Source organism: Gopherus evgoodei, chromosome 19 (assembly GCF_007399415.2).
Source record: "Gopherus evgoodei ecotype Sinaloan lineage chromosome 19, rGopEvg1_v1.p, whole genome shotgun sequence".
Classification (NCBI taxonomy): domain Eukaryota; kingdom Metazoa; phylum Chordata; order Testudines; family Testudinidae; genus Gopherus; species Gopherus evgoodei.
This window is the reverse complement of record NC_044340.1, coordinates 9,258,621-9,276,241: the sequence shown is the minus strand read 5'-3', so window position 1 is coordinate 9,276,241 and position 17,621 is coordinate 9,258,621. Positions and strand designations below refer to the sequence as shown.

The 17,621-nt window shown below is 46.0% G+C and overlaps 2 protein-coding genes across 3 annotated transcripts in view; one reads left to right on the top strand and one right to left on the bottom strand.

The window, feature by feature from the left end:
* ST14 (suppression of tumorigenicity 14) overlaps nucleotides 1-3,338 on the bottom strand; it is a 45,247-nt gene extending 41,909 nt beyond the window's left edge. The window contains exon 1 of the mRNA XM_030538416.1: nucleotides 2,830-3,338. Within this exon, the coding sequence (XP_030394276.1) occupies nucleotides 2,830-2,940 (111 nt within the window). The 5' untranslated portion in view covers nucleotides 2,941-3,338. The remainder of the gene's footprint in view (nucleotides 1-2,829) is intronic.
* Nucleotides 1,792-17,621, top strand: part of LOC115637289 (transmembrane protein 45B-like) — a 32,817-nt gene continuing 16,987 nt past the window's right edge. The window contains exon 1 of one of the 2 annotated variants that reach the window (XM_030538420.1): nucleotides 1,792-1,859. The gene's annotated coding sequence lies outside the window, so the exon portion shown is untranslated. Of the gene's footprint in view, nucleotides 1,860-6,164; nucleotides 6,386-17,621 lie in introns of those variants that run through there. The other variant, XM_030538419.1, reaches the window with a different exon arrangement.

Genomic DNA, 17,621 nt, shown 5'->3' with positions numbered 1-17,621 from the left:
AAGGAGTGGAAACAGCTGCAATCAGAAACCACTGAGCTGCAGTGAATAGGTCACCAAACAGCCCAAAGGCTAAAATTCATTTGAGTGAAGTAGTTGGAATTGTTCTACCAACCAGACCACCTGCTTGCTGCTAACCCATGAAAAGAAAAGAAAATCTGAATTAAATCAGGTAAAATTATTCCTAGGAAGAGTTCACTCGGCTGTGGGACAGACAAACTATACAACTACAGCTCACACAAGTGGCACTGCCACAAAGCTTTGCTAATAGACACAGTCTTTTCTGGTCAGCTCAAGGAGGAACTGTAATTGAGGTTGCTGGCCAGAAGCAGCTCCTCAGCTGCCACACTGATGACCTCTGAACAAGCTGCACATGAAGCCTGGAAGGGTTAAAGCAATCAGACCTTGCCATCTCTGCTCGGCTGCGTTATGGATTCTCCATCAATGGTATTTCTAGGGGACCTGCCATTGTTCATGTTCTGCTCTTGTTCACATCAGGGACCCATACAGGGTTCTGAGGATGTGACGGAACAGAAATTGACTCCAAATCTGAGAACCCCTCACTTTTCTGCTTAATGAAAGCTCTCAGCAGCATAGAACGTAAAACAATAAAAGGTCTTTACAGAGCAGCTGATCTGCTCCAGCCTGCATAGATGCAAAAACAATTACTGATTCTTTAAATCTGTAACAAGAAGTTAGGCAGGACAAGGCAGGGCAAAGATAGGTAGAAACTCTGCAGAGAGGACACAGCTCATCTCTGCAAAGTTAACTCACATGTTGTTCCTAGAATCCCACCCACAGCAAAACCCCTTCACTCAGTTGCAGTGATGCTAGCTCGAGCTGGCCAGCCTAGAAGGGCATACAGGCTGGGAGCACAATTAATCAGCTGCTAGCACAACCAGAATGCAGGAGCAGTGCCAGGGTTTTTGGCACCCTAGGCGGGAGTCCTTCCACACTCCCAGTCATTGGTGGCATTTCTGTGGCGGGGGGGTCCTTCCGTACTCCCGGTCTTCGGGGAACTTCGGCGGCGAGTCCCGGAGCGAGTGAAGGACCTGCCGGAGAATTGCCGCCGAAGACCAGGAGCACAAAAGAACTCCCCACCGCCGAATTGCCACTAAGGGTGGCAAAATGCCGCCTCCCTAAATAGGAGGTCCCCTAAATGGAAGCACGGGCCCTGCCAGGATGCAAAGTAGCACCACTAGTCCTCCAATGCCTTCCTGTAATTCCTCCTCACACCACCCCCAGGACCTGTGTGGACACAGCACTTCTTGTTTTGCAGCATGGCTGCAAGCTAAGCTCACTGGAGAGGAGTAACTCGAGCATAGATTGATGCAGTTAATGCAGACATTCCCACAGCCTGAGACCCGATGAAGCCATTTTCCTTGCATAACTAAATTCCTCATTCAGGGCAAGAAGAAAATGACTCAGCAATTGTTCACCGCTGCAGCTCACAATAGCTCAACTTGGAACCTACAGGTCATAGATCAACAACTAAGAAACTAGAAACAATCAGGGAAGTCACTTGCACTTTGTTTAAATATAAAAATACAATGTTCTAAACACCAGGTTTTAAACAAGCAGAGACTGCAAGAGGTGCACACACTTCTGGTCAGCACCAATGGCCCAATTCCACCCTCAGAAAATCACCTCTCTGATGTGACCTTACCCTTCAGGAGATAAAGTGTTCAACATCCTGGTGAGGCCTTAGCAGGAAATTCCACTGAAATAATAGCCAAGGCCTTGGAGTTAAGAGACAAGGCCAGGTTAGCCTGGCCCTCTTTCACAAGGCAAGAGAAATACTCCACACAACTAACCAGCAACAAAACAGCCCCCTGAACTGACACAAGGCCTGGGCTACACAGGTAACTTGCTCTAGATCAAATACAGGGATGATTTAGAACTATTTGAGTTAGATCCAGTGCAAATCAGTGTGGACTCCTGATAACTTAAATTGCATTTAGAACTATAGAAAATATCTGTCCAGTATTTGTTTTAACCTGAAATAGTATAAGCCTGGTTCAAACTTGAGTTAAGAGTACTGAAATTATGTTTTGCACCCATTTAATTCAATTGGTTTTTAGAGTAATGGATTTTAAGGTCAGAGCGAACTATTGTTAGGTCATCTAGTGTGGCCTGTATAACACAGACCATGGCATTTTACCCAGTTACCCCTGTATTGAACTCAATTACTTGCACTCAAAGGGATTCAGAGCTGGAGCCCTACAACTGGTCACACAGACAAGGCCTGCATTAAGCTAAAAATCAAAATGACCTGGGTTTAAGTCCATTTAAGACAGCCCATACAAGGCTGTACCCTGGTTTAACCAAAGTAGGCTCAAAACAGATTTAAGTTAAACCGGTTCCAGTTTGCAGAAAGAGTCTGAACAAGAGCGCTTCTGTAAGTTAACTCCAGCTAAGGCAAGACGGGACGATAGGCCTGTCCAACAGTCCTGTTGCTGTGAAAACTAACAGACAGCATTTCTCATATGAAAAGCCCTGCAAGGACGAATCAGACCAGGCCAAACCCTGCCATCAGAGACACCCTGAGCTAGAGCAGCAACCAGCTCCAGCCTCCCTCCCCCTATGTGTTATTCGCTGAACAGGAGTGGCTGCTTATCTATCCCACAAGCCAGAAAAGCAGAATGCTCTTTAAGTCACTCCACAAGCCTTCGTCCCAGCACTAGAGAATACTTTTAACTCGTTTTTATTTTAGAAAACACCCAGAAATCTGCATCTTGCGAGCAGGCGCCCTTAGAACTGGCCTTTCCCTCCACTCACTCGGCAAACAGGAGAGGGGAATGGTTAGAAAACAGCCCTGCAAATGCAGCTCACCTCTTTTCTATTGTTGTACTTCAGCCCTGAATCCGAGGTTTCCAGTTTCTGTCCTGGGGGAAGTTGATAATCATTCATTTTTCTTTCTTCGGAAAGCCGATAGTTCTTCATGGTTTCCTCCCCCGCCTCTTTTTTTGGGGAGGTTTGGGAAATCGTGGGGGTGGAGTTTGCACCCCAAACAATTCAACGTTTTCAATCCCAGCGCACAAGAGCTGTGGTTCCTGCTTCGGTGTACAAAGTCCTTCCTGGTGCTGAGTAGCTCAGGAACCTGAGTCCATGGCTGATCAGTTTCAGCTGAAACTCACCGACCGAGTGAAGCCAGTTGTGGGAACGAAAAGGTCTCTGAGTACAGCACTTCCTTGCCCCCTAGGTTACCCTCCCACTTGGGTCCTGCACTTGGGTTCGCTTTCCTTCCCCCTTTCTCCTCCCTGTGTTGTTTGTCTGGAGTTTTCCTCCCCTTCTCCTTGGGCTCAGGTAGTTTCAAGGTGTGGCTGTGTCGCTCTCTGTGTGTGATCACACGAGATTACCTCGCCTGGGCCCCTCCTCTCGCTCCTCTTCCTGCTGGCAGGTGAAAGGCTCTGCCCCCTGCAAAAGGCTCATTCAGCAGCTCCATTCACTTGCAAAGAAAACCAAAAACACCTGATGGTTCCAATCCTCTGTCCCTGTGAGGCGCGCTGATACAGGTGGATGGTGGCACCTTATGGGTGGGGTGTCCACACACATTGGTGAGGAGCGGACATTTCATATATTTGAACAATTAGAAAAGCTCTCGGCGACCCAACCATTGATTTGATTTACAGTAAAATGACGCCCCCCCCCCCCGCATCATAGAAATTAACATGTATACATAAAGGAACCAGCAGCAGCAAAGCCCCTTTTATTCCCACCAGAATAATCTTCCCCCAAACCCTATCAAATTTTGGGGATACCCCCAGACACTGGCTGGGAGTGGGCATGTGGAGTGATACCCCCAGGCACTAGCTGGGAGTGGGCATTTGGGGGTATACAGCAATTAGAGTTACAGTGGATTCCTCTTAATAGACGCACACGCACGCCAAAAGGTAACAATGGAGCCCTACTTCTCAGGGGAAGAGGTTGTGCTGGGGAAAATGTGCTGATTTCATGCAGGCACAGAGCAATCAAACCTTTCTGAATAGGCTGCTAAGGTGAAATTGACAATGTGAGCCACTGGAATAGAGCTAGGAAGCAACCGGGTGTGAACAAAGGACTGCCCAACCAGCAAACACCAGGTCCCACCTTCTTACTGCTGTGAATAGGGTTGTAGATTGCACCAAGGATTATAATGCCTGGTGTCCCTCCTTGTTTGGTCACTGTGGCCTGCTCTACACACCATTTCTGTACCAGTCTAACTATTTTTTGTTAGGAGCAAATTTTTTTTTATCACCCTCGAGATCCTGGTACACCCCCAGCATAGCCAGTTATACTGGTATAAAGGAGCCTTAGCCCAGTATAGTCTAGTCCCCTTTGTGTATGGGAATACCTATTCCAGCATAAAGCAGCTTTATGCTTATATAATTGCATCCACACTAGGGAGGTTGTACCATTCTAGCAATACCTGACTAGTTAAAGCAGCAGCACTTTTGTGGGCAGCTAAGCTCTAATGAATCAAGGGAGGGCATTTACTTGGTAACAGTTTCAGGGTGCAGAGAAATACCATTAGCATAGCATCTGGTGTCCATACAGTCAGATGTTAAGGTTAACAACAGATGTGGCTGCAGTGGGATTGACTGAGTCTATCGCTAGACTCTGAGATGAATCCACAACAGAACTTCAGATCCAAACACTCCAGCCTTTGGGGAAACTCTGATCTGGATACAAATTTAAAAATTATGGCTGGGGCCTATTTATATTGAAACTCTATCCACCCACTTTTGCCTCCACTGCTCTTTATTTATGGACTATGTGGGTAGAAGGGGCCAAATCCCTGAACTCCCTAATTTTTAATTGTCAAGACTCAGAGGTGGATTAAGAATAAATGAAACATGGATTCATCTAAACTTTTCAGCTCCTATCCCCCAACTTTTTGATCTTCCTCGCCTGCCATCATAGGGTCTCCTCCAACCCAGCTCTTTCCTTCTTAGGCCACATCTACTGTACAAAAGCTTTTGTCAGCATAGCTGTGCTGGTCAGAGATGTGAGGAGGTCTGCTCTATGACCGATATATAGGTGTCCTGGCAGAAGCCACTAGTGCAGATGTGGTTATACTGGCAAAACTGTAACGTTGACAGGTATCGATTGTTTTGCTCAGGGAGGCTGGAATAAGTGATGCTACAGTACTGGCAAAAGCACAGTTTTGTCAGCAGAAGATGCAGCCACTCTGCTAGTGTTTGCTGGCCTGCTCTATGGGGATAGCTATACCAGCAAAGCACTCTGACCTAGTCTCAATTCCAAACTTGGGCATCTCCCATACGAATTTCTAATATGCTTGCAACACCTATTAGAGCCTGGCCCTGTGTTCCTCACTGCTGCCCTGGGTCCCTTACACATCCGTTGGTCTCTCCTGCAAGGATCCAGCCTTAATCCGTCCTTACAAGATGAGGTGTATGTAGCTGGGGAAGTGTGATCTTCCATGCACTGTTCTTTTATATTCCTAAAAACCCTGCCAGTGCGCAGCAGAAACTGCCATGTTGTTCTCACACTTGTGGCTATGACAGCCTGTGACAGAGGAGACACACACATATCCTGTGCGCTCTCTCTGCTGTTTTCCTTTGTCTAAAATATATCATTCTGCTTGCAAATCTGTAGTTCCCCTCACCCCTGCTGTGGGCTGTTCCTGCAGCCCGGGTGTTCCTATGATTTGCTCTTTGTGTACATGCAAACCCCAAGGTACACAGACAACTCCCTCTCCTTCATGTAAAAACCTTAACTCCCTCCCCACCCTCCTGCTCCTGCTCTCCCACAAGCTCCTACCATCCCAATCACTTAACCAGGAAGTATCCCCAGATAAAGATGACAGGTTTCAGAGTGGTAGCAGTCTTAGTCTGTATCAGCAAAAACAAGGAGTCATCCTTGTGGCACCTAACAAATTTAAGCTAGTCTCTAAGGTGTCACAAGGACTCCTAGTTGTTTTTCCAGATAAAGATGTAACCCTTCGAAACCCAGCCGTGTTAGTCAGCCTGCTGAAACTGATAGCTGGCTAGTCTCCGGAGCAGGTGGGGCTTATAGGTGCCCTATGCAGTATCGTAGAGGACTGAGTGGATGAGAGCCAGCTGCGTTGTGCAATACATGGCTGTGTTTCTACCAGACTCCCTGCCCTGAGATCCACACCCTCGGGGGCTGCGTGCCAGAGTGCAGTTTGTGTGTTACTCTGGTGTGCAGGCAGAAGTGCCTTTCTTAGCCATTCATCACCCTCCCTGACCTGATCCTCTTCCCTCTCCCATCCCTCCTCAGCACCCATTTTGTCAGCGAACTAAGCAGAAGGAGCTCAGCGCTGGGGCTGAAGGCAGGACGTGTATGCTGCCCTCCTGATTTATTGTTTCCAAACAGCCGCAGCCCCCGCTGATGTCACTTGGAGTTGTGAGCGTTCAGCACTTTGGTAAATCTGGTTCCTACTGCTTACAGGCTAATGCTTTCACCTGCTGTGCTGAGTGGTTTTTTGCATAGGAGGCAGCAAGCTGAAATGTGATGATGCAAAGGAGCTAAAGCGACAGAGGAGTCAGAGGCCCCTGTCTAATTGTGGCATTTCACTGCTAAGGCCTGGGGGCAGAGAGCTGGCCTTAGCTGTTGTCATAAACAGATAGCTAAGGGTTAATGTCTCTTTCACCTGGAAAGAAGTATCTGAAACACCTGACCAGAGGAGCAATCAGGAAATAGGATTTTTTCAACTCATGGTGGAGTGTTTTTTGGGTGTGAGTCTTTTGTTCTTGGTTCTTCTGTCTGCCTGTATGCTCTCTCAGCCATGAGGGGATTTCTATTTCCTGCTTCCTAATCTTCTGTTTCTCAGTTGTAAGTACCAAAGATCAGATAGGGATTTATATGTTCTTTTGTATTTACATGTCTATAGTTGCTGGAGTGCTTTGAATTGTATTCTTTTTTGAATAAGGCTGTTTATTCATATTTCTTTTAAGCAATTGACCCTGTATTTGTCACCTTAATACAGAGAGACCATTTGTATGTATTTTTCTTTCTTTTTATATAAAGCTTTCTTTTAAGACCTGTTGGAGCTTTCTTTAGTGGGGGAACTCCAGGGAATTGGTGGGAGGAAGAAGTCAGGGGGAAATCTGTGTGTGTTAGATTTACTAGCCTGACTTTGCATTCCCTCTGGGTGAAGAGGGAAGTACTTCTGTTTTCCAGGACTGGAAATAGAGAGGGTGGACTCCTTCTGTTTAGATTCACAGAGTTTGCTTCTGTATATCTCTCCAGAAACACCTGGAGGGGGGAAGGGAAAAGGTTTATTTCCCTTTGTTGTGAGACTCAAGGGATTTGGGTCTTAGGGTCCCCAGGGAAGGTTTTTGGGGGGACCAGAGTGCCCCAAAACACTCTAATTTTTTGGGTGGTGGCAGCTTACCAGGTCCAAGCTCGTAACTAAACTTGGAGGTTTTCATGCTAACCCCCATATTTTAGATGCTAAGGTCCAAATCTGGGACTAAGTTATGACAGCTGTATTTCATTGCAATGATGATATTATTGATTTATTCTTTGTAGTGTAGTAGCACTCAGGAGCCCCAGACACAGCCCACAACCCCCTGGTGCTAGGCGCTGTACAAACACAGAACAAAAAGATGGTCTCTGCCCCAGTGAGCTGACAATCTGCTATGCACTTTTTCAATGATATGCGGTTATATCCATCATGAATATATTCTTCCAAAGCTTTCTTTTTTCATAAAGGTTATATTTTTATTGGGTGTTGATACATCATCAACATAAGTCAGTTAAACACCATTGGATAAAGATCAAGTGAAAGGACAAAATAAATGACCACAGGTAGGGGTCAGAAGGGGATTCTCCCCCCCCCCCCAGTATTTTGTACGTTTCTTTCCTTTGAACCATCAGGGATGGCCACTGCTGGAGATGGGATACTGGAGCGGGAGAGCCAGTGCTCGGAGGTGGTAAAGAGTCTTCTCTCCCTCTAAGGTGCTTGGCTGGCTGGTTCCTGCTCACAAGCTCAGAGTCTAACTTATCTCCCTATGTAGGGTCACATTGGCAGTGACTTTGGTTTTTTTCACCTTCCTGTGCAGCACATGGGTGTGGGTCACTTACCGTATCATCTGGGTACAGCTCATTTAATCAGTTCCTTGCCAGTGCCAAGCCCTCGGGCACTCGTGCACCTCCGTCCCTCCTATTCTCTGCCTGTGGCCTGCAATACACAGAGATCAGACTTTTGACCTCAAACTCCATGATACTAATAAATGTAGTAGCAACGCTTTGTAATTCTAGGCTCCTTTCCCCCAAAGATCTCAAAGGACTAATCTAAATCATAATGAATTAAATCTTCTGTGCCCCTCTGAGAGAAGCAAGTAGGATTAGCCCCATTTTAAAGGATTCAGAAATTGAAGTAGAGAGGTAAGTAACTCAGGAATTATGACTCATAGCTCCCGCTGCTTAACTTCTCAGACACATTCATTCCTTTAGAAAAAGTGTGACCATATTCTTCATACACCATTTAAACATTATGGGCCAAATTCATCCTGGGTGGAACTCGGCCATTAGCTTTACTCCAGGGTTGAAACTGATCTCAGGGAGGGTCCATATATTGAATACAATGTATTTTGGCATGAAACAGCAATCATGCCATAACTGTTACAGGAGTTACTCATTCCACGTCAAAACAGCTCACGGAGGTAGGACTTGATACACTATCTGCCCTAAACAACTTAGGCATATGCAGCATATGCAGCTTTGTAGGACACCGGAAAATGTGGGGCACCTCCGGGTCCATAGGAGCTGACTTCTCATCTTGCCAGGAGGTGCTTGACCCCCCTGCCTCCGCTGTAGCTGAAGCTGTATTCACAGAGCCAAACGTGCCAGTATAGGGGCACCAGTATTCACAGAGCCGAATGCGCCAGTATAAGGCACCAGTTTAATAATACTGCGTCCTAAGGACGGCCCTGATATCCATTCAAGATGAGCTAAAGCATTAAGACAGTACACCAATGGGCTAGACACACAGTGACTTATAGATGTCGGCTAGCTGCCAAGTTCCTGGTACTTTTCACTGCATAGCAGACCACAACAGCAATAGTTTTAATTCTCTGCAACTTGCAGTCTTTATACCATGATCAGAGGACTTCAGTGACTCAGCCAGGGGTGGTGTCTAGTACAGGAGTAGGTGGGTTCTGTGGCCTGCATTATGCAGGAGGTCAGACTAGCTAAATCAGGATGGACCATTGTGATCGAGTCTACGAGCATTCACGCTCCCCTGCTAGGGAAGGGCTGAGTTCAAACTGCTTCACAGCTAAAGTGCTTCTGTCACTGGCAGCCAATAAACTCAAAATGCTCTGCTCTCAGGGGCAGGTCCTAAATCCAGCCTCCAGCAGCAGTTGCTAGCACCCATTCCTCCCACACACACTTCCACGAGGCAACCCTACAGACGTTACAGAAACCAACCCATCTATGTCCACATTCTTTTCCCAGAACAGACCTAAATCTCATCCAGCTACTAGCATGGTGATAAAAGTAGGATCAGGGAAGAAACGAAATGTACATGGTGTCTGGTTGCCTCATGTTCCAAAGAGTAAATAAAAAGCTGATTCACTGGGAGGAGACACAGTGAAAGCAAATGAGCGGAAAATGCCATTCAGAGCCATTACAGTCTCTCAGCTAAATACCCAATGCCCAGGAGACTGTGAAACATAGAAGGAGCATGGGCTGGTGGGGTAAGAGCAGGAAACCGGTAATCCGGGGATCTATGGTTGAGTAGCCCAGGACTAAAGTTGTCATAAGCCAGTGCCCTTGCACTGACTGTGGGTCAAGAGCTGACATGTGTCATTACTCTTAGAAAGCTGTTCAATAATTGCAGTGTACGAAATTGTTCTCATTAACCTCTGAGGATAGGACAAGAAGCAATGGGCTTAAATTGCAGCAAGGGATGTTTAGGTTGGACATTAGGAAAAGCTTCCTGTCAGCGTAGTTAAGCACTGGAATAAACTGCCTAGGGAGGTTGTAGAATCTGCATCATTGGAGGTTCTTAAGAGCAGGTTAGACAAACATCTATCAGGGATGGTCTAGATAATACTGAGTCTTGCCTTGAATGCAGGGGGCTGGACTAGATGACCTCTCGAGGTTCCTGCCAGTCCTACGATTCTATGAATGGCAGTTCATCTCCTTATACCATCTACAACCCCTTTAAGAACCTTGAAATTGGATTCCTTCTCTCAGAAAGACCTGTTGGGATACCATTAAAAGCAACTAAATATCAAGGTCCTAAAACTGAGCCACCCCTCAAAATACATTCACAGGAAAATTTATAATGGGGGGCTGAGTTGTGATAATTCACAAACAAAACTGGTCTTTGAATGAAAAATCCATGTTTAAAGATGATCTGAAATGCTAACAATAAAGCCTCATGTCTTCCATAATCCCCCTACCCTCTTCTAACAGATTAAAGGGTAGCAGGTGATGACATATACTGATTTATAAGACTGAAATATACAATGAAGAATTGTTAAAGGTACATTAAGAACTTTGATAGCTACATTTTTAATAAGTTGTAATTATGGATAATGAATGAGTACAGACCATGATCTTGTTAGCATAAGTATGGTTTTGCCAATTTTTCTTTTACATAGAATTGCTGATTGTTTTGCTTTCAGACTGGGAGGACATATCAAGTGGAGTCCCGCAGGCATCTGTCCTGGGACTGGTAGTATTCAATAATTTAATTAATGACTTGGATGAAGAAGTAAAAGGTACATGTGTAAAATGTGCATCTAGCACCAAGCTGGGAGGTGGGTTGCCAGCACTTTGGACAACTGGATTAGAATTCAAAGTGATCTTGATAAATAGAAAAATTGCTCTGAAATCAATGAGATAAAAGTTAATAAAGACAAGAACAAAGTACTACATTCAGGAAGGAAAAAATCACATGCACAACTACAAAAAGGGGGGAAAACTGGTTAGGCAGCAGTGCTGCAGGAAAGGATCTGGAGATTATAGTAGATTGCAAATTAAATATGAGTCAACAGTGAGATGCTGTGGCAAAAGAGGTACGTATAATTCTAGGGCATATTTACAGGAGCGCCATATGTAAGACACGAGACATGATTGTTCTGCTCTATTCAGCACTGGTGAGGCCTCAGCTGCAGTACTGTTTCTCATTTTGGGAACTGCACTTTAAGAAAGACATGGACAAATTGGAAAGAATCCATAGGAGAGCAATAAAAATGAGACATTTAGAAAGCATGGCCTGTGAAGAAAGATTGACAGAATTGGGCATGGTTAGTCTACAGAAGAGAAGGCACACAAGAACAGTCTTCACAAAAGGTATGTTAAAGAGAATGGTGATTGATTGTTCTCCGTGTCCACCAGTAGTAGGACGAGAAGTAATGGGCTTAATTTGCAGCAGGGGAGATTTAGGTTAGATATTAGGAAAACTTTTTAACTGCAAGACTTGTTAAGCCCTGGAACAGGATATCTAGGGAGGTTGTGGAATCCCCCTTGCCAGAGGATTTTAAGAACAGGTTAGACAAACATCTGTCAGGGATGGGCTAGGTTTACCTGTTGAATCCTGCCTCAGTATGGCTGGCTGGAGGTAGGGGCAGCTCTAGACATTTCGCCGCCCCAAGCACGGCGGCATGCCACAGGGAGCCGGTCCCACGGCTCCAGTGGACCTCCTGTAGGCGTGCCTGAGGATGGTCCGCTGGTCCCACAGCTCCGGTGGACCTCCCGTAGGCGTGCCTGCGGAGGGTTCGCTGGTCCCGCAGCTCTGGTGGAACTCCCGCAGGTGTGCCGCCGAAGGCTGCCTGCCTGCCGCCCTCCTGGCGACCGGCAGCGTGCCCCCCGCAGCATGCCACCCCAAGCACGCGCTTGGCATGCTGGGGCCTGGAGCCGCCCCTGGCTGGAGGACCTCAAGAAGTCCCTTCCTGCCCTGCCTTTCTAAGATCATGGCTTTAAAGGCAAAACCTCTGCAGTATGCTGTGAATTAGGAAAGGTAGCACTTACCAACTGCATTTTAATGCAACCGAGTCAAAGGACTTGGCAGTATGGTTCCAATGGGTTGTGTGTTCTGAAACCAGGCTAAAGGGTCAAGCACACCCAACACTGACAGACATAGTTAAGGTCCTATCTTGATGATAAACTAGAACCAGATATGTAGATGCCTTGACTTGGCTGCATGCACACAGGACCTTGGCATTGTTTATTTTTTGCTGGTTTGTTACTAGCCAATGGACTTAACTGATGCTCAGTTGCCTTGCAATTGTCTGCAACAAATCTCACTCACACACAAGGGCTCTGAGGTGGATTTTTGAAGGCAGGATCTCAGGCTTTTGCAAGTGTTATAAATCAGTTCACTTTGCTGGTCCATGACAGATGATTTGCGTTGGAAGTATTTTGATAGGAGAAGTTAAATTGGGATGCAGACTACAAGAAGTACAAGTACAAATACAAATATATGTAGTCCATTTCTCAAGTCTGTTGAGATATCCCTGAGGCAATCATCCATCTAATGGATCAATGTGGTACTACAGCAGGCAAATATCCTCTTCATAAAGTTGAAACCAGTTGAAATTTTTCTTTGAGACAGAGTAACAGCGACAGTCATTGTATTCCTGATGGACATTTGATACAAAAAGTGTGTGGACACTCTAGGAAAACGATCTGGATAGACCAGTTACTTCAGAAGAATGGGGCTTGATCTGGAAAAACCTCTGTGTGTAGCACAAGAAAAGGAAATTTCTTTACACTACTATTTCCAGTGGTGTTGCACACCAGTCAGGTTAAGAAATAATACACATAGATTGGATGTATAAATAAATCATCGAGTAACTGGTGAAAGAAGAGATTTTACACATTGATGCTGGACATGTCTAGTCAGCAGAGAGTATTGGGATGCAATTCTTAACCAAATATCACAAATGGTTGGATATTTGTTACCAAAGGATCCTTGGGTAATCATCTGGGGGCTTCCGGGAAGAAATGGTCACACTAAAGGAAATGAAGAATTAATCTCTTGCCTGCTAGTAGCTGAAAGAACACTGATAGCTACTCATTGGAACAAGAAAAATAGTCCAACTCTACAGGAATGGTATAAAAAATATGAGAGAATCATAGAATATCAGGGTTGGAAGGACCTCAGGAGATCATCTAGTCCAACCCCCTGCTCAAAGCAGGACCAATCCAAGAGGTGGTTGTTATGGAAAAATTAACGTACCAGTTATGAATAGGGGACAGGTAGATATTTGGTTACAATTTATTCAATATTTAAAGTATATTTGCCTGCAAACAAACCAGCATACCTGTCCAAATTTTTGAACAACATTTAATAGAAATGCCTAGTTTGTAAAATATATGGAATCAAGGGTTTCACTGAATTTAATAAAATCACTAGCAACAGCATGTCCTGGGTCTTGTAAAGATGGTAACACTGTGATATAGTAACACCCGGTTAAATAGAGAGATGTGATAGCCCTATTACTGTATAATATTTCTCTCAACAAAAGCTCACTGTGGTAATGATTATTGGTCTGCCTTTATTTACAGAGCCACAATTTGTAAACCTCTTACATCTTCCTAAGTAACTAAAGAGTTAAAAAAAAAAGTGCAGAGAGGAACATGCCATAAATGGTATTAATGGAGGAGCTGACTCGAAAGTCCAGCAGTGGATGGGGATCTGGGTTGATGGGTTTCTGTAACATGTAAAGAAAATCCATAGCTGAGTGAAAAGGATGGGTTAAGATTGTCACGATCCACAGCAGCAGCATCAGAACAAGCAGCTTACTCAGGTCAGGGAGGGTATGGCACCTTTACATTTTTCTTTTCATCGTTCTCCCAGTCCTGCAAAGCCTGGTTGCAAATGATATTTTGGAAAGCAAGACCTTGGCGAGAGCTGGCAAAATGCAGCGAATGGAACAGCCCAGTCTGAGCAGCGCCAGAGAGCTGGTTTGAAGCGCTTGAAGACTTGCAGTGGGTGACCGTGTTTATGAATTTCCAGTGCACTACGGTGGTCCCATTTTTGCTAACCCATGTCTAGGTTTAAATGGTCAACCCAGGAGCCAGTAACTTTGAGAAACTGCAAACCAGGATCTGATTACTTCAGCCTTGTGTAGGTTAGGGGGAAAAATGGTATTTTGTTATCAAAAAACCTCACGCTGGCTAATATACTTCAATCAAGTGGGGTTTAAAACGTGTTATCACCTACCTCAGACAGTTTTTAACACCTTTAAGATGTGTTCACTGGGTGTGGTCAAGCAGTGGCTCCTTCAATTGTTTTCATGGTAGCAGGGTGTCCAGGTGAGTTTACACATCACTTGTGTAAAACAGAATTAATCATCCCCATTCATGGTTGTTCCCTGGGCAGAATGAGAGAGAAAGAACAGATCACCAGGGGAAGATGCTAATGCACTTCAGGCAGGGGCTCAAACACTACCTTCATGAGGGCTGTATGAACCTGACTAGAACAGAACAACCCTTGAGGCAGCTCCCAGAAATACCTCACCTCAGGAAGGCCCAACGGTCCAGAGATCGCACACAGCAGTGACATCTGCTATCCCCTTCCACAGGCTGCAGGTTTCATTGCATCCCCCCATCTCCCCCCTACACACACACACACACTCTCTCTCTTTCCCTTTGTTGGAGCTTCCTTATATGCTTCCTACAAGAATTGCTAATGATAGAGACCTCTCTTGTGCTCACTCCCTCGCTGTGAGCTCACCCCAGAGCTAGGCACAGCCTGGCCCTTCAAGCAGCAGCAATCAGACTGAAGTGGCTGAAACAACAGAACTAGCACATATTGCCATGGAAGCAGGGTGCTCAGAAGAGGATTTCCAGACTAGATAGGCTAGTGCCTGAACCTCCCTCCCAGTAATAAGTACACTGGAGAAGATCTGGCAATCCAAGTTAGTGCTGAGCAAGAGGAAGTCCTGCATGCAGCCAGGGCAACGATATTCATAAATGTTACCTCTAGTTATATCTACGCTAACAGTCTGCATCACACCAGGGAAGTGATCCAGGATCTGGGCGGACAATTGCAAGGCTCCTGCAGATGTCCTAGGGACAGGGTCCTTCATGCCCTTGCTACTCTATAAAGATCCTGAGGGCAGTTGCTGAAGCTATTAGGGATGCTAGTGACTAGGGCCCAGATTCTCAAAGGCACCTACCTCCCATTGATTTCAGTGGAAATCAGGTGCCTAAATACCTTTGAGGATCTGGGCATAGGACTCCTTTCCATTCCCAGCTCTGTCATGGACCTGCTGGGTGACTTTGGGTAAGCCACCTTGTCTTTCTGTGCCTCAGTTTCCCATCTGTCATGACATCGCGCCGAGGGCTCTCACTCAGGTTCTCCATTATGCAGGGTGCTGTACCAACACAGTAAAAGAGACGTCCCTCTGCTAAAGCATTTACAGTCTCGGTTAATGATAAAAAGCAACAGGTGGGTGAATCAAACACAGGGCTGTAAAGTGCTTGAGAGCTCTCAGTAAAAGCCAATTAGAAGAGCTAAGTACAATTCAAGTGAAAGCTGCTGCTGAATTGGTGTTTGGAACTTAATGTCACCCATTTGATCTGGTGTTTGTGGCACAGAATGAGGAGTCAGAAGTTTTGGGGGCCAGGAGGGGGTTTCTGTCTCAGCCACGGTTCCTCTGTAGCTTTGGGTAAGTCTTTTCACCTCTCTGAGCCACAGTCCCTCTCTGTGAGATCACATACTTCTCAGGAAGGGAACGAGGGTAAATTCAGTCACATTTGCAAAGGGTAAAGTACTGAAACAAATCCATAATTAGTGATAGTTTCATGGTGGCCATTCTCCAGCACAGAGACTCAAAACCTCTTGTTGACAGCCTCTTCCTGCTTTAAAAGCACACACCAATAGAGACTACAATGGACAATTGCTGTTAGCAGTAGAGAGGAGATGAAGCTGAACGCTTCCTAGTCCATCCTCTAAAGGGCAATAATGAAACTCACATCATTCTGTTATCAGTGGCCATCTGATGAAGAGGAAAGAGGATCTGCTTTCTCAGTCATGGAAATACCGGTGATTTGGGAAGAGAAACAGGGTTTACCTGGGAGTTTTACCTAACAACTAAGTGAGGACATTGGGATTTGGCTCCAAATACAGATGTTCAACAGAAGAGGAAGCAGCAGCAGTCGAAAAGGAGAGGGCATTTCTGCAGGAAGACAGCAGTATAAACAGGGCCGGCGCTTCCATTTAGGTGACCTAGGCGGTCGCCTAGGGCACCAGGATTTGGGAGGGCGGCGGGCTGCTCCGGTGGACCTCCCGCAGGTGTGCCTCCAGTGGAGCATCTGCAGGCACACCTGCGGGAGGTCCATCGGAGCCGCGGGACCGGCGAGCGGCAGAGCGCCCCCCGTGGCGTGCTGCCGTGCTTGGGGTGGCAAAATGGCTAGAGTCAGCCCTGCGCCTAGGGCGCTAAAAACCCTGGTGCTGCTCCTGAGTATAAAAAACGTGTCAATGGCAGCTCTAAAATGACACAGCTGAGGAGCTGGAACGGAACCCGCCAACGTGGAAGTGGGTGCTCTTTTTTCTTCTGTGTGAGACACAGCAAGGGCCTAACACATGGCTGGCTGTTCCTGCTTGTGCTTTTGCACTGGAAACTAGATCTCCTCTGCCCAATTTTCCTCACAAGACTCTATGGATGACTGGAGAATGAAAAGGATTATGGCATTAAAAGTACTATGAGTAAAATCCTCACTCTATTGACTTCATTGGATACCAGATTCACCTCATGCATTTAAATCTGAATGAGAAATATTTAGTCAGACACTGCTTTTAACAATGTATTTAACTCAGACACCTGAGAAACACTTGGGAGAAAAGGTCAGTGTTAAAGAGTCAACAGACTCCCTCACCCTTTGATTAAAGAATAAGAAAGCTCACACTCCACATCTCTGAGACCTCCAGTGAGGCTACCAGAAGCACTAGGGGAGGCCGAACTTGACATTCCTGATATTTCTAAGGTTAATAAAAGGTGGGGGGAGGGATTGAAGACTTCTGCACAGCTCATCACAAAGAGGCAAAAGGCAGAGTTTAATTTTATTCCTTTTGTTTGTCACCTTTCACAAGGAGAGTGAGCTGGGGTCTGTCAGAGAATGTCCTGCCCCCTGCACCAGCTTGATTGGCAGAGGAATGCTTCAGTCAGGAAGCCAGAATATTTGTGCTGGGACGAGGTGAAAGAGTATGAGCAACGTGTGTCAGATGAGCTGTGGTACAACTGCAATTGGAGGGGAGAGATAAGAGGACCTGAAAGTCTGAAGAAAAGATGTGGAGTTGGAACCTTGTCTTCTAGATTGGGGACTTTATTCATGCTTGGATACGGTGACCATATTTCCCAAAGGGAAAATTGGACACTGAAGGGACTGGCCTGAGCCCTCCCCTCGCTGGCCCAAGCCCCCATCCCCACAGGGCGTGGGGTGGGCAGGCAGGGCTTGGGTGAGCAGTGATGCACATACTAGACGGGGGACCATATTTTCCAAAGGCTGGGGCTGGCATCGCCAGTCGCCCTGCCCACCATGTTCCTCCACACATCATTTTTTAAAAAAAGGTAAAAATGGGCATTTGTCCCATTTGCTCTTATCAGCTGATCAAGAGCAAATGGGACAAATGCCCACTTTTGCCAAAAAAGTTGGGACAGCCGGGACAGGGCTTAAAAAGGGGATTGTCCTGG